The sequence below is a fragment of the Atractosteus spatula genome, chromosome 25 (genome assembly GCF_055471065.1).
Source record: "Atractosteus spatula isolate fAtrSpa1 chromosome 25, fAtrSpa1.hap1, whole genome shotgun sequence".
Lineage (NCBI taxonomy): Eukaryota > Metazoa > Chordata > Actinopteri > Semionotiformes > Lepisosteidae > Atractosteus > Atractosteus spatula.
In genome coordinates this window covers 6130761-6157230 of record NC_142730.1, presented here as the reverse complement: position 1 = coordinate 6157230, position 26470 = coordinate 6130761, and the positions used below count along the sequence as shown (strand labels likewise).

The 26470-nt window shown below is 54.2% G+C and overlaps 2 protein-coding genes across 4 annotated transcripts in view; both read left to right on the top strand.

Moving 5' to 3' along the window:
* The window catches only part of rorc (RAR-related orphan receptor C), a 34054-nt gene extending 21003 nt beyond the window's left edge, over positions 1 to 13051 (top strand). The window contains exons 3-12 of one of the 2 annotated variants that reach the window (XM_088905552.1): positions 5481 to 5566; positions 6473 to 6614; positions 7271 to 7645; positions 8305 to 8472; positions 8958 to 9079; positions 9520 to 9652; positions 9765 to 9872; positions 10463 to 10573; positions 10660 to 10769; positions 11801 to 13051. In XM_088905552.1, the coding sequence (XP_088761678.1) occupies positions 5481 to 5566; positions 6473 to 6614; positions 7271 to 7645; positions 8305 to 8472; positions 8958 to 9079; positions 9520 to 9652; positions 9765 to 9872; positions 10463 to 10573; positions 10660 to 10769; positions 11801 to 11950 (1505 nt within the window). In that variant the 3' untranslated portion in view covers positions 11951 to 13051. Of the gene's footprint in view, positions 1 to 5480; positions 5567 to 6472; positions 6615 to 7270; positions 7646 to 8304; positions 8473 to 8957; positions 9080 to 9519; positions 9653 to 9764; positions 9873 to 10462; positions 10574 to 10659; positions 10770 to 11788 lie in introns of both variants that reach the window. The other variant, XM_088905550.1, reaches the window with a different exon arrangement.
* A 3420-nt stretch (positions 13052 to 16471) lies between these two features.
* Positions 16472 to 24963, top strand: ecm1a (extracellular matrix protein 1a). 2 transcript variants are annotated; one of them, XM_088905650.1, is made up of 10 exons: positions 16472 to 16913; positions 19171 to 19239; positions 19822 to 19902; positions 20139 to 20201; positions 20324 to 20574; positions 20899 to 21119; positions 21208 to 21484; positions 21812 to 22029; positions 22615 to 22702; positions 23240 to 24963. In XM_088905650.1, exons 1-10 carry the CDS (start codon positions 16844 to 16846, stop codon positions 23411 to 23413), a joined length of 1512 nt encoding a protein of 503 aa, XP_088761776.1. In that variant the 5' UTR covers positions 16472 to 16843; the 3' UTR covers positions 23414 to 24963. The 2 variants fall into 2 exon arrangements, with proteins under 2 accessions (XP_088761776.1, XP_088761777.1); XM_088905651.1 differs by lacking the exon at positions 19171 to 19239 and having other exon boundaries at positions 16576 to 16913.
* Positions 24964 to 26470: the final 1507 nt, after the last annotated feature.

Below are 26470 nucleotides of genomic sequence, written 5' to 3'. Positions count from 1 at the left end.
AGGAGTGTTCATGTGAAGATACAGAGGAGCTGGACTGAGTGTCTCTACAGTGACTCTCCAGCTCTGATGATGATGAAGGAGTGTTCATGTGAAGATACAGAGCAGCTGGACTGGGTGTCTCTACGCTTGTAAAAGAGAGGAGGCAGAGAGAGAGGGTGGAGCCGAAGTCATAGAAAGAGCGAGACAGAATATCTGTGTCAGTATCTTGTCACTGATTGTTGTGATTGAGAAGCTTCGAAAGCTCTTCCTCACCCCAGAGGGGTTTCAGTCTAAGCAGGGCAGCCGCTGTTGCTGCGCGCTTATCGCCGAGACGACACGGGCGCGCTCACACACCACGACTCCAGCGCGGGCACGGCTCCTTCCCCACGGCTGTGCTACTGCCCCCTGCTGGCCCCTGCTGGCCCCTGCCGCCCCCCTTTTACCAAGTCCCATTGATTGCACTAGCATTTCTGTAGGGCCAGTTAAAGAAGGCCCCAGATCTGGCTCCTGCTGTGCAGATTAATTCAATTAAGCGTGCTGGTTAATTAGATGTGAAGTCAATTAAACAAGGGCTTCCCAGCCCTGCTCTCTGCGATGACAGTGTCTTCCGGCTCTTAATGACTTCGTTGCGCCCCTAATGGAGTTAATTCTCGTGGCCTCTTCAGTTTCCTTGCAGCTCATGTTAAACAGTCCAGTATTGGAAGGTTTTTTTCCTTTTTTTAAAAAAAAAACAGGCCTTCTAAGTCCCCATCGTGAAATCGCACAGGGACAGCCGAGTCCCCCAGCAAAGTGAGTGCTTAAGCAAGAGCGTAACGTCTCCGCTGTTAATCGAGCAGTAATTACTGAGCCTCAGTCCGTCCAGTGAAAGGCAGTCGGTTTAAGGAGGCGCGGGTCTGGCGGGAAGTGGGGTGGACGCCGGGTGCGGGGAGGAGGTCGCCCGGGCCGAGCCCCCCGCCGGTGTCTTCGCTGGCTGCGTGATGGCGCTGCTGCCTCGGCGCGCCTGACTCACTCTCACTGGGGTTTGTGGTTGCACTGTTGGGGCCAGGGTGTTAACCCACAGGGTGACAGAGCAGAGCCTGGAGTCGACACACCGAGACGCTCACGCACACACGATCGCTCACACGCTGTCCCCCCGGAGCCAGCGCTCGTAGGATTTGATCATGGTTTTACCCTGATTACACCATGTGCATTTACTCAGCTAGCAGGTATCAGACTTTACCCCATCTTGGCGGGGTTTTACCCTGGGCTTTACTGCACTGTACTGTGCTTTTATCCTGATCTCACTGGGCTTTACTGCACTGTACTGTGCTTTTACCCTGATCTCACTGGGCTGTACTGCACTGTACTGTGCTCTTACCCTGATTTCACTGGGCTTTACTGCACTGTACTGTGCTCTTACCCTGATCTCACTGGGCTTTACTGCACTGTACTGTGTATTTATCCTGATCTCACTAGGCTGTACTGAACTGTGCTTTTTACTGTGACTGCCAGTACTATCTTAAAAATACTTAATAACCTTGACATACTGTATGATAATACTCTTAATGTGAAGATACAGGGGAGCTGGACTGAGTGTCTGTACAGTTACTCTCCAGCTCTGATGATGATGAAGGAGTGTTCATGTGAAGATACAGGGGAGCTGGACTGAGTGTCTGTACAGTTCCTCTACAGCTCTGATGATGATGAAGGAGTGTTCATGTGAAGATACAGAGGAGCTGGACTGAGTGTCTGTACAGTTACTCTACAGCTCTGATGATGATGAAGGAGTGTTCATGTGAAGATACAGAGGAGCTGGACTGAGTGTCTCTACAGTTACTCTACAGCTCTGATGATGATGAAGGAGTGTTAGTGTGAAGATACAGAGGAGCTGAACTGAGTGTCTCTACAGTTACTCTCCAGCTCTGATGATGATGAAGGAGTGTTATTGTGAAGATACAGAGGAGCTGGACTGAGTGACTCTCCAGCTCTGATGATGATGAAGGAGTGGTAGTGTGAAATTGTAAATATTCTGAATGATTCAGTGCCTGGGGGTGTTTTGAAGTTTGAAGATATGAATGAGTTAGACTGAGTTTCTTTTTCAGTTTGCTCAGAGATAAGATGAAAGGAGCGATTGAAGTGTTCATTACATTTTTTTCTAAAAATAGCCCACGTTAATTTCGGCCTGGCAGAGGAGTTTCCAGACGCATGCGGTGCGTTTTAATGCTGATTAAAGAAAAACATTTTTTTTAAAAAAAACAGAGAGATCCGAAGCTGAGAGCCTTGCCTACGTGCTGCGTGCAGGAAGTGCCTTTGTTCTGTCAGTAAATCTGGTTTCCAACCACTGGGAGAGGAAACTTGCTCTCAGCAGCGCGAGGGCTTGGAGATCAAACGCGTTCACAGAAACACGCACAGGCATCTCTCTCTCGACCTGCTCCCTCCCCCCACACCCCTCCTGCACAGATCCCACCTCCTGCTCTCTCTTGGGCTCCCGGTAACCCCCAACTCAGACTGGGGGGCTCAGAGTGTGTCTGAGAGTGTGTCTGAGAGAGTGCATCGGTGTGTCTGAGAGTGTCTGATAGTGTGTGTCTGAAAGTGTGTCTCAGTGTGTCTGAGAGAGTGCATTGGTGTGTCTGAGAGAGTGCATCGGTGTGTCTGAAAGTTTGTCTCAGTGTGTCTCAGTGTGTCTGACAGTGTGTCTCGGTGTGTCTGACAGTGTGCATCAGTGTGTCTGACAGTGTGTCTCAGTGTGTCTGAGAGTGTCTGACAGTGTGTCTCAGTGTGTCTGAGAGTGTGTCCCGGTGTGTCTGAGAGTCGAAAGTGTGTCAGTGTGTCTGAGAGGGTGCACCAGTGTGTCTCGTGTGTATTAGGAAGCCCACGGTTCTCTGTGTTCAGCTCAAGTGTGGTTTCTAAGTCTGTGTGTTCCACCCCCTCCTCCTCCTCCTCCTGCCTCTGCCTGTGCCCTCTGGTAGGGTGGCAGCAACACTTTCGCTGACTTCACACCCACAGGGTGTCAGGAAACCAGCCTGCCCAGCACACTCTCACTTCCTGCTGCTGGGCTGGAGGTTTGTCTTCATTTCAGTACGATCAGGAGCTGGTCTTCCTCAGCTGCTCCAAACTGCAGCTCAGCCGTGTCCAATTCCCATACTTAAATACTTAATTGCTTAATTGGAACTTAATTGGTTAATTGGTCCCAGGACTGAAGATCAGTTCATCATTTGACAAGAGACTTGCTGTCGCTAACCCACTGCACTGCACTGGGGCAAAAAGTGTCTCAAGCTGCCAGACAGTTTGTTTTGTTCAATATGACTGTGAGCCCCTGACTGAGACACTGACACACACACAGGTGAGAACACACACTGACCTACATATAGACACACACCACCTGTCACACGTGTTATCAGACACACTGAATCACACATTGTCACACTGACACACACAGGTGATCACACACAGGTGAGTGTACACACTAACACTGACACATACAGGTGGTTACACACAATGACACACACAGGTGAGCACACACACTGACACACAAAGGCAATCACACATACTGACACACAGTCGATCACACACACTGACGCTGACACAAAGTAGATCACACACGCTGACACACAGTCGATCACACACTGATGCTGACACAAAGTAGACCACACACGCTGACACACACTGGATCACACACACTGACACACACAGTCGATCACACACGCTGACACACACAGTAGATCACACACACTGACACGCTGACACTGACACACAGACTCTGACCCCAGACGCGAGTGCGCGCTGTAAAGCTCTGTGCGGCTGGCCGCCAGGCTGCCGGCTGGGTGGGGGGGTGACATTTGAAGAGGGGGGGGGGGGTATTCCTGGCAGACCGGCAGCAGATGAAAGACAGAATTACTGGCAGCTCTCCCGTGTGAGCGAGAAGGAGAGGGAGCGAGCGGATCGAGAGAGCTGCTTGAAAGAGGGGTACTCAGATCGAGAGAGTCCTGGGAAACCACTTCAGACGAGGCCGTGGTTAACGACATGACCCCCCCCAGCTTTGTTCTTGACCGCGCAACGTTTTCGAATGACTCTCTCTCTCTGTGTCTCTAACGATGTTCCGACCTCTGGGGAAACACACACAGAAAAACGCCACACGAACGATTCCAGATTCCAAACGGCACCGGCGTGAATCTAGCAGCCAGTACCAGCGGCACCCGGGGGTCCCTTGCCCCCAGCTGTCTTCCAGGAGGTCAGGGCAAGTGTGGAGGTGGACGAGGGGCCAGTCTGTCTGGCTGCTGAGACTGTCCTCGCGAAGGGTCGCTGTGGTCACTGGACTGTGGCCTTGCCAGCATCTGTAAGCCTGGATGACCTGGCGATCCGAGGATCTCGTCCAGCGGTTTCGTGAAAGACCTCGGGGAACGTCCGCCAGCAGTGTTTAGGAAGTTTGTTCCAGACTCCCACCAGCCTTTGTGTAAAGACATGCCTCCCTGTTCTCAGTTCTTGAAGCATGTCTTAATTTCCACCTGTGGCTCTCCCTCAGAGAGGAACAGAGATGACCACTGTCCTCTGCACTGAGTAGCTCTCTCTCGGAGATGACCGCTGTCCTCTGCACTAAGTGGCTCTCTCACAGAGATGACCACTGTCCTCTGCACAGGTCACAGAAATGACCACTGTCTTCTACACTGAGTGGCTCTCGGAGATGACCGCTGTCCTCTGCACTGAGTGGCTCTCTCTCGGAGATGGCCGCTGTCCTCTGCACTGAGCGTTGGTCACTCTCCTCCTTGAAGAACAAGCAGTTGCCTTTTCATCTCAGACGCAGGACTGGGACTGAGCTGTCAATCTCTCCCCCCCAGCTCCTTCCTGTAGCTCTGAGAGTGTCAGGTTCGATCAGTGTGTGAATGAGGACAGCAGTGGCCTGTGGTCTGGGCTGTGTGTGTGAGTGAGTGTGCGTGTGGCACGTTTGTTCTCTGGGAGGCTGAGGTGAGGGTGGGCTTTGAATTTACTGGAGTGTCACACACACATACACACATGCACAGGTACACTGAGACACTTAACACACACTGGCACACCGGGAGTCTGATCTGCCTCTCTGATCTAGCTCATCTACTCATTATTGAAAATCTTGCTAAATGCCGGACTCCCTGTTCCCCACTCACACTCCGACAGCGCGCTGTCATGCCTCCCTCCGGTGGCCACTCTTGTAACTGCAGGGCTTCAGATTTGAATGTTTCTTCAGATGCTTTCCAAGGTGTGTAAAGGGGGCCACTGGGGTCCCCGAGTGTCTCAGCCGGTATAGGCGCTCGCTGTGAGTGCATGTTTGGGCTGTAGGATCTGGAAGTCGCAGGTTCGAGCTCGGCGGCACATCGCTGGCAGCCTCTCCTCCAGCTGGAGCCCGGGTCCCGGGGCTGGGCGGGGTCGCTGGGGGGGGTCGTATCCCAGGGGGACGCGGCGGCTGGCGGTTCCCGGTCGAGGAGGGAGTCCGGCCCGGGCTGCCCGCCCCCTCTGAAGCTTCTCCCTCTTCTCTCTCCGCCTGCGAGCAGCCCAGATCGAGGTCATTCCCTGCAAGATCTGCGGCGACAAGTCGTCGGGGGTCCACTACGGGGTCATCACCTGCGAGGGCTGCAAGGTGGGTAACCCCAGCTTTATAGAGCGCCGCTCCTGGCACAGCACCCCCTGGGGGACACGGGCGCTCGCGGTGAATGAAACACACCTGTACAGGTGGGAGTGGGGAAGCGAGTGATGAGACAGGAGGGGCGAAAGCGATGACGGATTCGTCTGGGAGCTCATCCGCAGTTTTTGGGGAAACGGGGGGCCTCCCAGGGCCCGGAGCCTGGGATTGGGAACAGAGGGAGGGCCCGGAGTCTGAGGAGCGCGACCGAGCCCTCGGGGGCGAGGGGAGTTGACAGGACAGTGACTGTCCTGACCGCCCCTTGCACAGAGAGTCTGATCTCCTTCCACCTGGGTGTTGAGTTAGACTGCCTGGATTCGAGAGCAGTGATACTAAGGCTTCTGTCACTGCCACAGCTATGAACCTGCTCACTGTATGTTTTACTTTATATATATTTCTTTTTTTTCTCATCATACCAGTGTGGCTGTTATTTGTTAATGTTGTGTGTTGTGTTGTGTTGTGTTGTGTCTCATACCTGATGGCAAAGCTAATTTCCCACGTGGGAAGTCAGTGCAGGGCAGCAGTGTGACAGCAGGGCTTCACTAGTCCCAGAATCCTTCACTACCCAGAATGCCGTTCGCTCGCAGTGAGCAGTGAGCAGGAGGGGGTGACGTCGGAGTCCCGCCGCCGTGAAGCTGGGTTTCAGGGGGAGGGAGACGAGCTCCCCTGACAGCCACAGGGGGGCGCAGTGGAGCCAGGGTTGGTGCCGCCACTCGTCGCTAAAATGCACCAGAAAGGATCGTGCCGTGCAGGAGCCTCCTGCCCGTCTCCCTGGCCTGTGGGGAGCAGGCAGGCGCGTGACCCCTCGCGCTGGGTGGGGGGTCCCCCCGGACAGCAGCGATCCGGCTCTCCTGTCTCCCCCAGGGCTTCTTCCGGCGCAGCCAGCAGGCCAGCGTGACGTACTCCTGCTCGCGGCAGAAGAACTGCCTGATCGACCGGGCCAGCCGGAACCGCTGCCAGCACTGCCGGCTGCAGAAGTGTGTGGCGCAGGGCATGAGCCGCGACGGTGAGGGGGGCGGGGGCCCGGGGGGGGCGGGGGGGAGAGGGGAGGGAGTCAGGCGGGGAGGGGAGGTGGGGGACAGAGGGAGAGAGAGGGGGTCAGAGGGAGAGGAGGCAGCAGATGGGGGATAGAGGGAGAGAGGAGGGGGTCAGAGGGAGAGAGGAGGGGGAAAGAGGGAGAGAAGAGGGGGACAGAGGTGGAGAGGAAGGGGACAGAGGTGGAGAGGAGGGGGACAGAGGGAGGGGAGAGGAGGCAGCAGATGGGGGACAGAGGGAGAGGAGAGGGACAGAGGTGGAGAGGAGGGGGACAGAGGGAGGGGAGAGGAGGCAGCAGATGGGGGACAGACGGAGAGGAGAGGGAGAGAGGGAGAGAGGAGGGGGACAGAGGGAGAGAAGAGGGGGACAGAGGTGGAGAGGAAGGGGACAGAGGTGGAGAGGAGGGGGACAGAGGGAGGGGAGAGGAGGCAGCAGATGGGGGACAGAGGGAGAGGAGAGGGATAGAGGGAGAGAGGAGGCGGACAGAGGGAGGGGAGAGGAGGGAGCAGGAGGGAACGGAAAGGGAGGAGGGAGGGGAGAAAGAAGGGAGGTGAGCAGTCCTTCACAACCTTAGAAAGCCACCAGGATCTGACCGAAGTAACTCTGAGTTGTCCTGTCTTGTGACAGCTGTGAAGTTCGGCCGCATGTCCAAGCGGCAGAGGGACTCCCTCTTCGCCGAGGTGGAGCGACACAGGCAGCAGCAGCAGAAGCTCCAGCACAGCCCCGGGGAGGCCGAGCCCGCCGTGCCGTACCCCAGCAAGGAGCTCCGCGATGGGCAGCCCCGGCTAGGCGAGTCCCAGGCTTCGGCCTACGTGGCCTTCAAGGGAGACAGGGACCGCGACAGCTCGGCCTACGCGCCCGAGGGGCTCACCTGCCTGGCCTGCTCCCAGAGCGAAGTTAAAGCTGCCGCTTCCACAGGCCCGGCCTACAAATGCCACACCGCACCCCCAGTGTCCAGCTCGCAGGTGCGGGGCGAGGGCCGGAGCAGGACAGAGGGGAAAGGTAGGGGAGCAGCACGTCCGCCCGCGCCCACACCTGATCCCTGGAGCTGGGTGGACTTCCAGGGAGGGCCTGTAACCTCCACTCGCTCTAATTAGGGAGCTCTGATTGGCTGGAGGGCCTGTAACCTCCACTCGCTCTAATTAGGGAGCTCTGATTGGCTGGAGGGCCTGTAACCTCCACTCGCTCTAATTAGGGAGCTCTGATTGGCTGGAGGGCCTGTAACCTCCACTCGCTCTAATTAGGGAGCTCTGATTGGCTGGAGGGCCTGTAACCTCCACTCGCTCTAATTAGGGAGCTCTGATTGGCTGGAGGGCCTGTAACCTCCACTCGCTCTAATTAGGGAGCTCTGATTGGCTGGAGGGCCTGTAACCTCCACTCGCTCTAATTAGGGAGCTCTGATTGGCTGAAGGGCCTGTATTCCCCACTCTGTGTAATTAGAGAACTCTTGACTGGCTGGACTTTCTGTTGTCTTCATTCAATTTAATTCGGGAACTTTGATTGTCCAAATGCCCTGTAGTCTTCATGCCGTTTAACTGGGGAGGTCTTGTTGTCTTCTCTCAGTTGGGAAGCTCTGATTGGCCGAACAGCCTGTAGCTTTCACTAAATTTAAGTGGGAGGTTATGATTGGCCGAACGGCCTGTTGTCTCGTCCTGCCACAGTTGAACGGTTCGTGCCCCCGGACAGCCGCCAGCCCTCCCCGGACCAGTCCGGCCTGGGGCTGAGAGAGGGGCACAAGGGACTGACTGCGGATTATGTCAGCTCGGTGGACTTCTACAGCACCTTCCTCAGCACGCTGGAGCCCCCCTCTTCCTCACTGCTGCAGATAGGTAAGGCAGGGAGCAGCGCAGTGAGCAGAGGTGCCCTCTGCCTGCAGGGCAGGCTGTACCCTCCCCGTTTGGAGCAGTAGTGCAGCCCAGCCAGACCCGACAGATTGAGTGAAGCCTCATCAATCTGCCAAGGCTCGATCAGCCGATCTCTGATGTTCGTGGACTGTGGCTGCGGGTTGAAATTCCTGCGGCCTTGTGCAGGAGGTCGAGGCTTGCTGGAGGGTGGGCCAGGCTCGGTCCTGGGTCCCGAGAGGCATGGCGAACAGGGACTCGCTTCAGTCTTGAGTAGAGCAGACTGAAAAGACAGAGCCCTCTCTTGTTTGCAATAGAGTGAGACCTTTAATCTGCACGTTGTTGAGTGGATCTGTGTGTCCTGGTGTGCTGTTGTGCGCTCGCACAGGGAAACTTGTGACTGGCACTGACATCTCTATGCTTGTTGTTGTGTGTCATTGCATCATTGCGTGTCATTGTGTGCTGTTGTGCAGATGAGCTGTGCGCCAGCATTGTGCGTTCACACAGGGAGACCTGCCAGTACCGTGTGGAGGATCTGCAGGCCCTGCGCTACAAGGTCTTCAGCGGGGAGGAGGTGCTGGCCTACCAGAGGAAGGTGAGGCCAGTGAGCGCGATCGTCCTGAGTACCAGCTCCGTCCGCGGAGGTCCCTGTCCCTTGGGCACTGGGGGCTCCGAGAGAGACACACAGGGACTAACAGCCCCATGTCCTTTTCTCCCTCTCTGTCCCTCTAACCTCTCTGTCCTTCTGTGCCCCTGTCCCTGTCTGTCACTTGTCCCTCTTTGCCCACCTGTCCTTTTTTGTCCCCTCTCTGTTCCTGTCTGTCCCCCTGTCCCTCTCTGTTCCTGTCTGTCCCTCTCTCTCCCCCTGTCCCTGTCTGTCCCTCTCTGTTCCTGTCTGTGCCCCTGTCCCTCTCTGTTCCTGTCTGTCCCTCTCTCTCCCCCTGTCCCTGTCTGTCCCTCTCTGTTCCTGTCTGTGCCCCTGTCCCTCTCTGTTCCTGTCTGTCCCTCTCTCTCCCCCTGTCCCTCTCTGTCCAGTCGGTGGAGGAGATGTGGGAGCGCTGTGCTTGCCGGCTGACTGATGCCATTCAGTACGTGGTGGAGTTCGCCAAGCGGGTGGATGGCTTCCTGGACCTCTGCCAGAACGACCAGATCGTGCTGCTGAAAGCAGGTGAGCGAGGGAGTCAGTCGGACCGATCCGCCCGTCCCGTATTGGACCGGTACCGCTGTGTGCTGCACAGAGCTGTCCACACCCCCCCTCACCCTCCCTCTCTGCCGTCCAGGCTCCATGGAGGTGGTTCTGATCCGGATGAGCCGGGTGTTTAATCCAGAGAACAGCACCGTGTTCTTCGAAGGGAAGTACGCTGGGAGTGAAGTCTTCAAGTCGCTGGGTGAGACACACTGATACCCACACACACACAACTTACACACACACTGACACCCTGATACACACACTGACACACACACTGACACCCTGATACACACACTGATACCCACACACACACAACTTACACACACACACTGACACCCTGATACACACACTGACACACACACTGACACCCTGATACACACACTGATACCCTGATACACACACTTACACACACACACTGACACCCTGATACACACACTTACACACACACACTGACACCCTGATACACACACTGACACACACACTGACACACTGACACACACACTGATACCCACACACACTGACACCCTGATACACATACTGACACCCTGATACACACACTGACACACTGACACACATACTGACACCCTGATACACACACTGATACCCACTGACACACACACTGACACACTGACACACACACTGATACACAGACTGAGCAATAGTCTGAAATGCTGACACACTGACTGGCAGACACACCGACACACAAATACAGATACAAATCTCCAATTCCAGACCTGCAGACACAAGAGCATCAGTGTTCACTCTGTCCACCTCTGCCTCTCTCTCCAGGCTGCAGTGACCTGATCCTGCCCATCTTCGATTTCGCCCACAGCCTGTGTGCACTGCACCTCAGCGAACAGGAGGTGGCGCTCTTCACCGCTCTGGTGCTCATCAACCCAGGTGTGCATGACTGGGCACGCGCAGACAGAAACAAGCACAGAACGCACCCTGTCCTCTCGCTCACTGTCTCTCTCTCTCGCGGCCAGAGCGGCCCTGGCTGCAGGAGCGAGCCCGGGTGGAGAGGCTGCGCAGTCGAGTGGAGCTGGCCTTCACTCACACCCTGCAGAGGAGCCAGCACCCGGGCCTGCTGAGCAAGGTGAGAGGGGTCAGGGGGACGGGAGGAGAGAGGGGGGGGCAGGGGGAGAGGAGGAGGAGAGAGAGGAGAGAGAGGGGGAGAGGAGGAGGAGAGAGAGGGAGTCAGGGGGACAGGAGGAGAGAGAGGGGACAGGGGGAGAGGAGGAGGAGAGAGAGGAGAGAGAGGGGGAGAGGAGGAGGAGGAGGAGAGAGAGGGAGTCAGGGGGACAGGAGGAGAGAGGGGGGGCAGGGGGAGAGGAGGAGGAGAGAGAGGAGAGAGAGGGGGACGGGGGAGAGGAGGAGGAGAGAGAGGGAGTCAGGGGGAGAGGAGGAGGAGAGAGAGGGGGACAGGGGGACGGGAGGAGAGAGGGGGGGCAGGGGGAGAGGAGGAGGAGAGAGAGGAGAGAGAGGGGGACGGGGGAGAGGAGGAGAAGAGAGAGGAGAGAGAGGGGGACGGGGGAGAGGAGGAGGAGAGAGAGGGGGACAGGGGGAGAGGAGGAGGAGAGAGAGGGGTCAGGGGGATGGGAGGAGAGAGAGGGGGCAGGGGGAGAGGAGGAGGAGAGAGAGGGGGAGAGGAGGAGGAGGAGAGAGAGGGGGACGGGGGAGAGGAGAAGGAGAGAGAGGGGACAGGGGGAGAGGAGGAGGAGAGAGAGGGAGTCAGGGGGACAGGAGGAGAGAGGGGGGACAGGGGGAGAGGAGGAGGAGAGAGAGGAGAGAGAGGGGGAGAGGAGGAGGAGGAGGAGAGAGAGGGAGTCAGGGGGACAGGAGGAGAGGGGGGGGACGGGGGGACGGGAGGAGAGAGGAAAGAGAGACAGGGGGAGAAAGGAGCAGGAGCAGAGAGGTGTGAGGCAGGAAGAGGGAAAGTGAGATGGAGGGGTGTACGTGGGAAGGAGAGGGGGACAGAGGGAGAGGGGGGAGGGAGGACAGCGAGGAGAGAGGCAGTGCTGGGGGTGCAGGAGCATAGAGACGCTATACTGGGACACTCCTGCCCTGTCCATAAAATATCAGTGTGCTGACCACGTCCCTGGGTGTCATTCCCAGCTCTACCAGAAGATGGCGGTGCTGAAGTCCCTGTGCTCTCTCCATATGGAGAAGCTGCGCTCCTTCCGCCAGTTGTACCCCCTCATCGTCCACTCCCTGTTCCCCCCTCTTTACAAAGAGCTCTTCACCTCCGACAGTGAGCCCCCGCTGGCCAGGGAGTGAACTGCGCCCTCTGCTGCACACACTGATACCTGTCTGTCTGTCCTGTAAATTCTTTTATTCCTGACATTAAGATGAAAGCATTTAAAATATATATATATTCTTTTATGAGTCTGGGCAATAGCTATTGTATATTTTAGATAAATATTTGAGTAATTATTGTTTTTTTAAAATACTTTTTGTAGGGGAAACAGTGCTGATTATAATTTAAACAACACAATGTGTTTGAATGGTGATTTGTATCTATCACAGGGCTCTGCTGCAAACCAGCTATAACAGGAAAATGTACGAATTTGGGAATCTGGTGAAATAAGGAGTATGTGTGTGCTGGAGGGTATCTGTGTGTGTCAATTGTGTGACTGTGTGTCTGCATTCAGTTGTGTGAGTGCGAGAATGAATACATGTGTCTAAGTGTCTGGTTGAAAGAGAGTGTGTGTCCAATTGTGTGAGTACGAGTGTGTGTATGTGTTCACAGTTGTGAGTGTGAGAGTGTGTGTCTGTGCGTCCGATTGTGTGAGTGTGTGTATGTGTGTACAGCTGTGAGTGCGAGTGTGTGTCTAATTGTGTCAGTTTGAGAGTGTGTCCAATTGTGTGAGTACGTGTGTGTGTATATGTTCACTGTTGTGAGTGTGTGTATGTGTGTACAGCTGTGAGTGCGAGTGTGTGTCTAATTGTGTCAGTTTGAGAGTGTGTCCAATTGTGTGAGTATGTGTGTGTGTATGTGTTCACAGTTGTGAGTGTGTGTATGTGTGTACAGCTGTGTGAGTGGGAGAGTATGTGTGTCTGTGTGTCCAGTTGTGTAAGTGAGAGCGTGTGTCTTTGTGCCAGTGCAGGAAGTTCCCCAGCCTGTGTGCTGGTATGTGATAGCAGTGCGGCAGTGACTGTCTCTCAGCAAGTCAGAGAGAAACTGCTCCTTTGCATTTAAGCTTTAAAGTAGAGCTACATGAGGAAGATGAGCAGGAAGATGTAGCTTGTTTTTCTGGCTGTGGGTCAAGATCTGTAAATGTGTTTGTCTCCATTGTTTTGATTCCCTTATTTTAACTCTTGAATTGTCATTATTTGTAATTATTGTTAATGATAATTGTTACAATAAAATGTGAGAAGTGATTAAGCTTTGCAGTGGTGCCGTGGTTCACGTATGAAATGGCATTTTCCTGTGCGCTACCCATGACATTTGCATGTCTCTCTGCATCACATTTCTGTTCTTTGCATGTCTCTGTGCTCCTCACATATGGAGTAGCATGTTCCAGTGCACGACACGTGTGATCTTTGCCTGGCTCTGTGCACTGCACATGTCACAATCACGGTTGTGGTTAAGACAGATATAAGCTGCTGCCTGAGGTAGGTCAGTCTTGACTTCTGCACAACACAGCCCCGAGTGTCACTGCGGATCTGCACTGAGAGCTAACAGCTGCTCTCGTGCCTGGTAGACAAAAGAATCAGACTTCGTTTGTAAACAAGTGATTCATGTTTAGCAGTGGGTTGTTCTGGTTATTAGCGTTAAGTTGGATTTAATTGTTGTTCTCTCTCCTTCATTTGTCTCTCTCTCTTTTTCCTCTTCCTTCTGTTCCTCTCCTACAGTCTCCCTCTTCCTCTGCCTGTCTCATTCTCTCTGTCACTCTCCCACTGCTGTCTCACTCCCTCCCTGCCTGTCTCACTCCTTCTGTCACTCTCCCACTGCTGTCTCACTCCCTCCCTGCCTGTCTCACTCCTTCTGTCACTCTCCCACTGCTGTCTCACTCCCTCCCTGCCTGTCTCACTCCTTCTGTCACTCTCCCACTGCTGTCTCACTTCCTCCCTGCCTGTCTCACTCCCTCTGTCACTCTCCCACTGCTGTCTCACTCCCTCCCTGCCTGTCTCACTCCTTCTGTCACTCTCCCACTGCTGTCTCACTCCCTCCCTGCCTGTCTCACTCCCTCTGTCTCACTCCCTCTGCTGTCTCACTCCCTCTGTCACTCTTCCTCTGCCTGTCTCATTCTCTCTGTCACTCTTCCTCTGCCTGTCTCACTCCCTCTGCTGTCTCACTCCCTCTGTCACTCTCCCACTGCTGTCTCACTCCCTCTGTCACTCTTCCTCTGCCTGTCACTCTCCCCCTGCTGTCTCACTCCCTCTGTCACTCTTCCTCTGCCTGTCTCACTCGCTCTGTCACTCTCCCCCTGCTGTCTCACTCCCTCTGTCACTCTCCCCCTGCTGTCTCACTCCCTCTGCCTGTCTCTCTCTCTTTCTGTGCTTCCTTTTAAACTATAATTGGTCAGGGAAGGCCTGACCTGTGTCAAGCCTGTCCCTCCCCTCTCTCCTCTCTCTCCTCTCCCTGAGCCTCTCCCTCCTCTCTCCTCTCCCTGAGCCTCTCCCTCCTCTCTCCTCTCCCTCTTCTCTCCTCTCCCTCCTCTCTCCTCTCCCTGAGCCTCTCCCTCCTCTCTCCTCTCCCTCGCCTATTTTCCACTGACGTCTGATGGCCAGTTCTCAGGAATTCGCTCTCTGGTGGGGATTTGTTCAGCTTTTTGTGTAATATTGGAAAAAAAGCCAAGAGTTAGACATCATCCAACACAGATAAGAGCCAGAGATCTCGTATTGCATGTGTGGATGACAAACGCATACACACTGACAGAGAAACACACAGGCACACAAACACTGACAGAGACACACATACAGACACACAAACACATTTACACACAGACACACATACTGACAGAGACACAGACACACACTGACACGGAAACGCACACTTACACACTGACAGAGACACTGACATGCAGACACACACACAGGGAGACAGAGATACTCGCTCTCTGACACACATCCACAGAATCACACACACTCCTTTGGCTGTGTAGCCTGGAAAATATAAATTATACAACTTCTGGATGGAAGAGATTGTTTCATGGATTCCTGCTAATGCATTGCGAGATATTTTCTGGAAGGTCTTTCTGGAAGGGGAGATCATGCAATGTTCTTCCTGGAACAGAAGTCCGTGGCTGAGCTGGCATGTCAGTATCGTGCTTTTTCCCAGAGTGCTGCCATTAGGAAGACTGGCCCTCCAGATCCACACAGATGACCTGGATACTGGCGCAGCAGGCGTGAGTCAGAGGAATTTCTGCAGAATTCAGAATCGGGCAGCCCTCTGGCAGAGGACATTGCACACTCATAACTCAGAGCAGAGTTACACGCACGCAGGAGAGCTGCCACATGTAGATACAAAATAGGAACCACTGAGCTTGAGGAGGCTCATCTGGTGACTGGGGCCACAGTAAAAAAGCAAACTAAATGTCAGGATTTGCTCTGTACTGTGCTTTTACCCTGATCTTAATGAGCTTTACTGCACTGTACTGTGCTTTTACCCTGATCTCACTGGGCTGTACTGCTCTGTACTGTGCTTTTACCCTGATCTCACTGGGCTGTACTGCACTGTACTGTGCTTTTACCCTGATCTCACTGGGCTGTACTGCACTGTACTGTGCTTTTACCCTGATCTCACTGGGCTTAATTGCACTGTACTGGGCTTTTACCCTGATCTCACTGGGCTTTACTGCACTGTACTGGGCTTTTACCCTGATCTCACTGGGCTTAACTGCACTGTACTGGGCTTTTACCCTGATCTCACTGGGCTGTACTGCACTGTACTCTGCTTTTACCCTGATCTCACTGGGCTTTACTGCACTGTACTGTGCTTTTACCCTGATCTCACTGGGCTGTACTGCACTGTACTGTGCTTTTACCCTGATCTCACTGGGCTTAATTGCACTGTACTGGGCTTTTACCCTGATCTCACTGGGTTTAACTGCACTGTACTGGGCTTTTACCCTGATCTCACTGGGCTGTACTGCACTGTACTGTACTCTGCTGTGCTTTTACCCTGATCTCACTGGGCTTTACTGCACTGTACTGTGCTTTTACCCTGATCTCACTGGGCCTCACTGCACTGTACTGTGCTTTTACCCTGATCTCACTGGGCTTAACTGCACTGTACTGGGCTTTTACCCTGATCTCATTGGGCTGTACTGCACTGTACTGGGCTTTTACCCTGATCTCACTGAGGTTTACTGCACTGTACTGTGCTTTTACCCTGATCTCACTGGGCTGTACTGCTCTGTACTGTGCTTTTGCCCTGATCTCACTGGGCTGTACTGCACTGTACTGTGCTTTTACCCTGATCTCACTTGGCTTAACTACACTGTACTGTGCTTTTACCCTGATCTCAATGAGCTTTACTGCACTGTACTGTGCTTTTACCCTGATCTCACTGGGCTTTACTGCACTGTACTGCGCTTTTACCCTGATCTCACTGGGCTGTACATCTCTGTACTGTGCTGTAGTGTAAATACTATAATTTCTTAAATATTTTATCCAAAGTGACTTACTATACAGGGTTAGCATTTTAAAAAAATATATATAACGTATAATCTTTGCATACACTTCGATAATATAATCGTAGTTTGCCAGACAGTTCAGTGAAACGTTTGGAGTCTCTCTCCGACCGCGTGGGAGTCCGGATTCCGGAACCCACGCGTGCTAAAAAGCGTGGATGGGAAGGGAGCTCCGGGTGAGAAGTGACGGTCGCTGACGGGAGCAGGAGGACCCCGCCGGCGATGAGTCAGTGTCAGGAGTCTCCCCTGCGCGCCGCGAGAGGCGGAGAGCGAGCAGCCCGAGCTCACGCGCGCCTGTGTGTTTGTTTTCCTGCCCGAGAACTCCGCTCGCAGCTCCGCGCCAGCACTGCGCACTTTCCTCCCGCGACAGGACAACACCACTTCGCAGAGGGAGTGGGGGGAGAGGCCAGAAAGGACGACGTTCTTGTGTTTTTTCCCCCCCCCCAGGGACAGAAAACCGGACAGAGCTCGGGCTCGGCTCGGCTCCGGTACCGACAGAAGGAGCGAGCGGTAGACTGCTCTCGGCTTGACCATGCGGGCTGCTGCTGTTCTGCTCTGCTGGGTGTTCGCCTCGCTGGCTCGCAGCGGAGAGTCGCAGCAAGGTGAGTGCCCCGCTTCTGCCCGCCTGCCCGGCTCCGCGCGGGGTTAACCCGCTCCAGCCCGTCTCGTGCTGTCGGGGGCTCCCGAGACTCGGGGACGCCCAGCGCGCGCCTGCGGGCGAATGACGTCTTTGCCGAACTGCATTCCAGAGAGGGCGAGCACAGTAACACACACAGTACACATACACTGCGCCCTCACACACAGTACACATACACTGCGCCCTCACACACAGTACACATACACTGCGCCCTCACACACACAGTACACATACACTGCGCCCTCACACACAGTACAAACACACTACACCCTCACACACACAGTACACATACACTACAGCCTCACACACAGTACAAACACACTACACCCTCACAAACAGTACACATACACTCCAGCCTGGCACACAGTACAAATACACTACACTCTCACACACATAAACAATCCTGCACCCTCACTCACAGTACAAATAAACTACACACAGTAAACAATCCTGCACCCTCACACGCAGTACAAATAAACTACACACTCACAGTAAACAATACTGCACCCTCACACCCAGTACAAATATACTACACTCACACACACAGTAAACAATACTGCACCCTCACACCCAGTACAAATATACTACACTCACACACACAGTAAACAATACTGCACCCTCACACAGTACAAATATACTACACTCACACACTCAGTAAACAATACTGCACCCTCACACAGTACAAATATACTACACTCACACACTCAGTAAACAATACTGCACCCTCACACAGTACAAATATACTACACTCACACACTCAGTAAACAATACTGCACCCTCACACGCAGTACAAATATACTACACTCACACACTCAGTAAACAATACTGCACCCTCACACGCAGTACAAATATACTACACTCACACACTCAGTAAACAATACTGCACCCTCACACGCAGTACAAATATACTACACTCACACACTCAGTAAACAATACTGCACCCTCACACACAGTACAAATATACTACACTCACACACTCAGTAAACAATACTGCACCCTCACACGCAGTACAAATATACTACACTCACACAAACAGTAAACAATACTGCACCCTCACACACAGTACAAATACTGCACACACACAAACACATACTATAGTACAGAAACCACACCCTCGCACAGAGCACAAATGCATATACAGCACGTGAGATCGTATGTAATCATGAGATATGAGATAATAGGATTTTTTTCTTTGATGGCAGCAGTGTGCTTTCATAAAAAGCAGATGCCATCTGGTTTAAAAAAAATGTAATTCTGAAGTTGCTGTTTTTGTCAGAATGTTTTCTCAGATGTTGTTTCCACACTGACAATCATGTTCATAAACACATGCATTCATGGTTATGTAATATTGTTTATACTGTAGTGCACTATAACATACTGTGGTAAGCTGTGTGGTAAATACTGTAATAAACTACTGTATAACAGTGGTAAAATATGGTTTATACTATAATGCACAATAACACACTCTGGTAAATTGTAGTTTATACTGTAGTACACTATAATACCACGGTAAACTGTGGTATATACTGTTATACACTATAACACACTGTGGTAAACTATGGTATATAATAACTGTGCACACTGAAGGACAGTGACACAGCAGTTCCTTTTTTTCAGTATGTCAGGATAAAACAGTCAATAACCTGTAAAGCCCAGAGAGATCAGGGTAAAAGCACAATACAGTGCAGTAAAGCCCAGTGAGATCAGGGTAAAAGCACAGTACAGAGCAGTAAAGCCCAGTGAGATCAGGGTAAAAGCGCAGTACAGTGCAGTAAAGCCCCGTGAGATCAGGGTAAAAGCGCAGTACAGTGCAGTAAAGCCCAGTGAGATCAGGGTAAAAGCACAGTACAGAGCAGTAAAGCCCAGTGAGATCAGGGTAAAAGCACAGTACAGTGCAGTAAAGCCCAGTGAGATCAGGGTAAAAGCATGGTACAGAGCAGTAGAGCCCAGTGAGATCAGGGTAAAAGCACAGTACAGTGCAGTAAAGCCCAGTGAGATCAGGGTAAAAGCACAGTACAGAGCAGTAAAGAAAAACAATATACATGTTGTTTGAAACCATGGCAACATAAAATAAGTCAATTTTAATCCATCCATTTTACCAAATGGGCTTGACTGGCAAATGACTGAATTTCTTCTCATTTAAACGTTATGTGCTCGACTGGCTGAAGAGCACATAGTCAGTTGGATATAAGGTCCAGTGATGAGGCTGTCTGTGTGTTTAGGGGTGCCTCAGTTTGACCCTGATATGACCCAGAGAGAGGTGACCTTGGACAGTGTGTTGGAATTTGAAGGTACCAATATGTTGTCCAATATTTGGCTTTTTATATTTTCTTTTCAAATGGTTTATACACCCGCCTGCAGCAGTACACCTGATTACACACCTGAGAGCAGAGCTACACCTGATTACACACCTGAGAGCAGAGCTACACCTGATCACACACCTGAGAGCAGAGCTACCCCTGATCACACACCTGAGAGCAGGGCTACACCTGATCACACACCTGAGAGCAGGGCTACACCTGGTCACACACCAGAGAGCAGAGCTACACCTGATTACACACCTGAGAGCAGAGCTACACCTGATCACACACCTGAGAGCAGAGCTACACCTGATCACACACCTGAGAGCAGAGCTACACCTGATTACACACCTGAGAGCAGAGCTACACCTGATCACACACCTGAGAGCAGGGCTACACCTGATCACACACCTGAGAGCAGGGCTACACCTGGTCACACACCAGAGAGCAGAGCTACACCTGATTACACACCTGAGAGCAGAGCTACACCTGATCACACACCTGAGAGCAGAGCTACCCCTGATCACACACCTGAGAGCAGAGCTTTACTAACACCTTTACTGTTGTGCCCAGATCTCTTCGACTATGACCCGGATGTGATCCAGAAGGAGGTGCCCTTTGACCTCACAGAAGTGCAGAATGTCAGACTCCGGGGTGCGTATCTCCTGTGTAGTGGGGCAGCAGCAGATCACAGGGTAGGAGGCTGGCTGGGGTGCCGCCTACAGCGCCCCCTCTGGCTGGCTGTGGGGGAGTGGCCTGGGCGAGGGGGTCCATCTCCTCTCTTTTTAAGAACCCGGAGCACTCCTGCAGCCAGTGTCGGGGGGGCCGGAGATAGGTGACCCCAGAACATTCCCTGTAGAGTGAGAGCCAGCAGTGTTTCCTTTGCCCAGGTGGAGACGGTGTGCTGTTGCAGAGGGAGTCGGAGCTGGTCCCGTCCTTTTCGAAAGTGTCAGGTATGGATCTGCTGCCGATACTGATGACAGAATTAGTGGGAAACAGCAGCTGCATTCTGGAAGGCCTTGAACCTCCTGTCACTTGCTCTCTCTGCTCCTGTCCCTGTCCACTTCTCCCCCAGTCCCCGCGTTCTCTCCTCGCGCTTCCCGGGAGCCTCAGGTCCCCTTCCCCCCGGCACAGCCCTTCACCGACAACCTCCTCAACATCTGTCGCTACGGAGACCGGCGGCCCCGCTACCCCCCCGACTCCCTGCCCCACACAGGCTTCAGCCACCTGCGTCGCTACGGCGACACCATCAACCGCCTGGAATCCTGGTACCAAGTCTGCTGCCACGGCAACAGCGCAGTGAAGCTGTGCTGCGCACAACAGGCTGTAATTATCACCTTCTCTCTCCCTCTGTCCAATCTCTCTTTGAGTATCCACTGTCCTCTCCCTCTGTCCACTGTCCTCTTTCTCCCTCTGTCCACTCTCTCTCTGAGTGTCCACTGCCCTCTTTCTCCCTCTGTCCACTCTCTCTCTGAGTGTCCACTGTCCACTTTCTCCCTCTGTCCACTCTCTCTGTCCACTGTCCTCTTTCTCCCTCTGTCCACTCTCTCTGTCTGCTCATTGTCTGCTCTCCCTCTGTCCACTCTCTCAGAGTGTCGACTGTCCTCTCTCCCCATGTCCACTCTGTCCACTCTGTCCCTCGCTCTGCAGTGGCGTGAGTCTCTGTCTCAGTTCTGCGAGGAGGAGTTCTCTATCAAGACTCGACACCACCACTGCTGCCGCGAGGAAGGGGCCGCCCGGTGGGACTGTTTCGCAGGAGACGCCCCCAATCCCTCCTACCTGCCCCCCACGGGGCCGGAGGTCACTCACGGGACCCCTGTGCACGACCCCGAAATCCCGGGCTTCACCTTCGACCCCCTCGCCTGCTCAAGGTAAAGACAAGGCGGGAGTGTGCGCGTGTGTGTGGAAACAGCGGGGGGCACCGTTCACCCTCGTGTCTGCGCTGTCCCCCTCTTCCAGCTCACTCCCCGCCTTGTCGGCAGCGATCCCGGAGCCCAGGGCCTTCACGGAGGCCCAGCGTGGCGCCCTCGGCTTCCCCCCCGGCCGCCCCTCCGCCGCCAACATCGGCCTGGCCTGTCGCCTGCGCAAGTTCCGGCTCACGGCCTGGTCCCAGTGCCCGCTCGGCGCCGCGCCCGGCCGGCTGGACCGCCGCCTGGAGGCCCTGCGGCAGCTGGAGGCGGCGCTGAAGCCCTGCTGCAAGGGCAAGAGGGACCTGGTGGAGTGCGCCGACAAGAAGGTACGGCACGGGGTGTCAGTTCGGGGGTACTGCAGGAGCCGGGCAGGGCAGGGGGGTCAACCTTCGGATAGAAAGGGGTTTGCTCACCCGCGATCCCGCAGGGGGTGCCGGGTCCGTTCCTGATCCTTTACTGGAACCCGAACAGTTGCTGCACTGCCATGAGGCCGGGGAGAGATGCCCACTGACGCGCGGTATCCCAGGATCCTCCAGGGCTGCACGCTGCTCTCCCGGGCTGAGCAGGGCCTCGTGCTGGTAGGGGTTCTGGCCTCTGGCAGCCAGTGAAAGGCTGTAGAGTCCCAGTGGATCCCCCCTCTCTCTGCCCCCCAGTGGAGGAAGGCGATGGACGACTTCTGTGAGCAGGAGCTGCAGGTGAAGGACACTCCGTTCCGCTGCTGCCTGATGAAAGGGCAGAAACGGCACCGCTGCTTCGCCGACGACGCCCCCTACCCGGCCTACGACCACGAGGTCACGCAGCTCAACCTGGCCACCGTCAGCCCCGCCGCCGTGGAGGCCATCTGCAGGCAGCACAAGCTGATGTCCAGAAAGTGAGCGAAGCCCCCCGTCCTGATCGGACAGAGCAGGAGACACACAGGGGCCCCCAGTCCTGAGCAGGAGACACACAGGGGCCCCCAGTCCTGAGCAAGAGACATACAGGGGTCCCCCGTCCTGATCCGCCAGAGCAGGAGACACACAGGGGCCCCCAGTCCTGAGCAAGAGACATACAGGGGTCCCCCATCCTGTTCCGCCAGAGCAGGAGACACACAGGGGCCCCCAGTCCTGAGCAAGAGACATACAGGGGTCCCCCGTCCTAATCCGCCAGAGCAGGAGACACACAGGGGCCCCCGGTCCTGAGCAGGAGACATACAGGGGTCCCCCGTCCTGATCTGCTAGAGCTGGAGACCTGCAATGGACCCCAGTCCTGATCAGCAAGAGCAGGAGACCCACAGGGGACCCCAGTTCTGATCCACGGGGAGGGGGGGCAGCGTATGTCAGAAAGTGTTTGTTCCAGCTCAGCTTGTACTGGTGTATTCTGGGCCTGAGCTGGGGAGGAGCACCTGCACAGGAACTGGGACGCGTGCAGTCCGAGCTCTCTGGAGCCTGTGGGCGTTGTAACTGTGTGTGTTTTACAGGATCCCATTGCCCCACCTGCTGCAGAGGCTGAAGACTCGGTGCTGCTCCCAGTCAGTGGCCGACAGAACCGCCTGCGCTCAAAAAGAGGTCAGTGGTCATTTTAATTGATCAAATTAAGATAAGATCACTTTATTGGCCCTATACAATTTCTTGTATCAAGAATTCGTCTTTTCGCAGACCCCAGCTTGCTCTCCATGAGACACACAGACAGGGAGAGAAACTGGGGGTCAGAGCACAGGGTCAGCCATTGATATGGCGCCCCTGGAGCAGCTGGGGTGAAGGGCCTTGCTCAGGGGCCTAATGGAGTAGGATTGGCCGCGGGATTTGAACCGGCAACCTTCCAGCCACAGGCGCAGATCCTGAGCCACAGTGCCACCACTCCGCCCAAATTAGCTGGGCTGGAGGGTGGGCAGTGCTCAGCTTCCCACCTCACAGTGGCCCCGGCAGCCTTGTACCAAACAGCAGGAGGCACTACTTTGCATAAAGGGTGGTGGGAGTGTGGAACAGGCTGTCCAGCCATGCTCTTGAAGCCGATACCCTGGCTTCTTTCCAGAAACAGCTGGCTGAGATCCACCCGTCTGTGGCAATGAACCGAAAGAGCTAAGAGCAGTGCTATGGTTGCAGGTTCGAGTGCTGCCCGTGTTGCTGTGCGCAAAGAAGATAGAGAGCTGGAGTGACAAGCGGAGCTGTTGCAAAATGCCAGCCCAGAAACGGGCGAGCTGCATCTACGGCACGAAGCTGGAGGCGGTCACCATAGCAACTGCCTCCCTGGACGACAAGAAGTGCCCTGCCTTCTGAGCTGTGGGGGGAGGGAGGGTGGGGGGTGCTGCTGGATTCATCAGTTCTCTGCGTAACGACATGCATGACACCCGCACTGCGTCACGCGCCTTTCCGATCACCGCACGCGGACTCCTGCGCGAGCAGACGCACACAGCATCGCCAGGCTGAAGCCGAGGGGCTGCCTGCTCACTGAGGGTCCGGAACAGCAGAGCTGGAGTCCAGCACAGCGCTGTCAGCGTCCGTCTGCTCGCACAGTCTTTCATCTCTAAAAGTCCTTTATCTCTATTCTATGTCTATGTGGGCGGCCAAAGGCCAGGAAAGAAAAAACAAAGACAAACGATGAATTGCAGTTCTATCTACATTAACACTCTCCTGTACACCATACCCACTGACAGAACACAGATCTGTGCACAGTGACACTCTCCCGTACGCCATACCCACTGACGGAACACAGATCTGTGCACAGTGACACTCTCCTGTACGCCATACCCACTGCCAGAACACAGATCTGTGCACAGTGACACTCTCCTGTACGCCATACCCACTGCCAGAACACAGATCTGTGCACAGTGACACTCTTCTGTACGCCATACCCACTGACAGAACACAGAGATCTGTGCACAGTGACACTCTCCTGTACGCCATACCCACTGACAGAACACAGATCTGTGCACAGTGACACTCTCCTGTGCGCCATACCCACTGACAGAACACAGATCTGTGCACAGTGACACTCTCCTGTAAGCCATACCCACTGACAGAACACAGATCTGTGCACAGTGACACTCTCCTGTACGCCATACCCACTGCCGGAACACAGATCTGTGCACAGTGACACTCTCCTGTACGCCATACCCACTGACAGAACACAGATCTGTGCACAGTGACACTCTCCTGTACACCATACCCACTGACAGAACACAGATCTGTGCACAGTGACACTCTCCCGTAAGCCATACCCACTGACAGAACACAGAGATCTGTGCACAGTGACACTCTCCCGTAAGCCATACCCACTGACAGAACACAGATCTGTGCACAGTGACACTCTCCCGTACGCCATACCCACTGACAGAACACAGATCTGTGCACAGTGACACTCTCCTGTAAGCCATACCCACTGACAGAACACAGATCTGTGCACAGTGACACTCTCCTGTAAGCCATACCCACTGACAGAACACAGAGATCTGTGCACAGTGACACTCTCCTGTACGCCATACCCACTGCCAGAACACAGATCTGTGCACAGTGACACTCTCCTGTACGCCATACCCACTGACAGAACACAGATCTGTGCACAGTGACACTCTCCTGTACACCATACCCACTGACAGATTTGCCCTGCACACTCTCCTGTACATCCTGGGGTTATTCCACTAACAGAAATTCACACTTTCTGTCAAGTGCACTTGCATACTGTGGTATTATTTAATTATTAATAGCTATAGTTTTTTGCCCCCACAGAGTATATATCAATGGCAGAGATATATATATTTTGCACTAATATCTTATATTCACCGTGTACTCTCACTGATAAGACAATAAAACCTTTACTTGTATTTAAATCACGTTTTCAAGCTTATTGAATAAGAGCCAATCTCTCCCCCCCCCCCAAAATGTGTATTTCCACTTCTCTCCACAAGGTGGCTCCAGGTGAATCCTGTGCTCACTGTGGCACCCAGACACCCAGCAGATGTTTATTGTTCAGAACTGATTTTCCTAGGTGGTTGTACTGATAATAACGCCCAACTTCCATGCTTGGGCAGTTCCAGTCCGGTCTGTGCCTGTCAAACAATGGCACGCCACTGGTCACTCTTCGCCAGCACTGTGGGTGGGCTTGTGTCGGACCAGGGTGTCCAGGATGGGGACCACGGTTTATCACACCACAGTGCCCCCTTGTGGATGAAAGGGGGAATCCTATTCAGAACTGTAAAAGGAGTCATGTCAGCTGGGATTGATGTAGAGACTCACTCACTGTAGCTGCCTCACACTGCACTGAGCCTCTATACACACACACTGGGGCTGCCTCACACTGCACTGAGCCTCTGTACACACACTGTAGCTGCCTCACACTGCACTGAGCCTCTATACACACACTGTAGCTGCCTCACACTGCACTGAGCCTCTATACACACACACTGGGGCTGCCTCACACTGCACTGAGCCTCTGTACACACACTGTAGCTGCCTCACACTGCATTGAGCCTCTATACACACACTGTAGCTGCCTCACACTGCACTGAGCCTCTATACACACACTGTAGCTGCCTCACACTGCACTGAGCCTCTATACACACACACTGGGGCTGCCTCACACTGCACTGAGCCTCTATACACACACTATAGCTGCCTCACACTGCATTGAGCCTCTATACACACTCTAGGGCTGCCTCACACTGCACTGAGCCTCTATACACACACTGTAGCTGCCTCACACTGCACTGAGCCTCTATACACACACTGTAGCTGCCTCACACTGGATTATTAGGAGGCCATGACCGGTACAGGCCAGGGGGAAATTTGGATTGGGAACAGAAGTCAAATTGGAGATGATCACCCACGAGCGCTTGCAGTGTGGGAGTAGCATGCCGGTCTAGTTTCCTCGCATCCCGAGGTTATCCAGGAGTATCGGTCTCCAGGCTACGGTGCAGTGAGCCGGAGAGGGAGGCAGTGTGTCTGGTTGATCTGGTTCAGTGTGCTGGGTGGTTCCTCTGCTCCTGTGTCCTGGAGCCCTATTAGCTCACATGTGTTGCTTCATGCTGCCCTGGTGACTGGGACCCTGGCTGTGATCTCTGGGGTGTTGGGGCTCATCCTAGACTGCGACCCCAGCTGTGATCTCTGGGGTGTAGGGGCTCATCCTGGACTGCGACCCTGGCTGTGATCTCTGGGGTGTAGGGGCTCATCCTGGACTGCGACCCTGGCTGTGATCTCTGGGGTGTAGGGGCTCATCCTGGACTGCGACCCTGGCTGTGATCTCTGGGGTGTAGGGGCTCATCCTGTACTGGGACCCCAGCTGTGATCTCTGGGGTGCGGAGGCTCATCCTGCACTGGGACCCAGAAACAGGCGGACAG

Excerpts from the sequence above, each read along its gene's own strand:
- ecm1a (XM_088905650.1), top strand. The coding sequence starts at position 16,844 with ATGCGGGCTGCTGCTGTTCTGCTCTGCTGGGTGTTCGCCTCGCTGGCT. Across the intron at positions 19,903-20,138 it reads GCAGAATGTCAGACTCCGGG|GTGGAGACGGTGTGCTGTTG; the intron begins GTGCGTATCTCC and ends TCCTTTGCCCAG. Across the intron at positions 21,120-21,207 it reads GACCCCCTCGCCTGCTCAAG|CTCACTCCCCGCCTTGTCGG; the intron begins GTAAAGACAAGG and ends CCCCTCTTCCAG.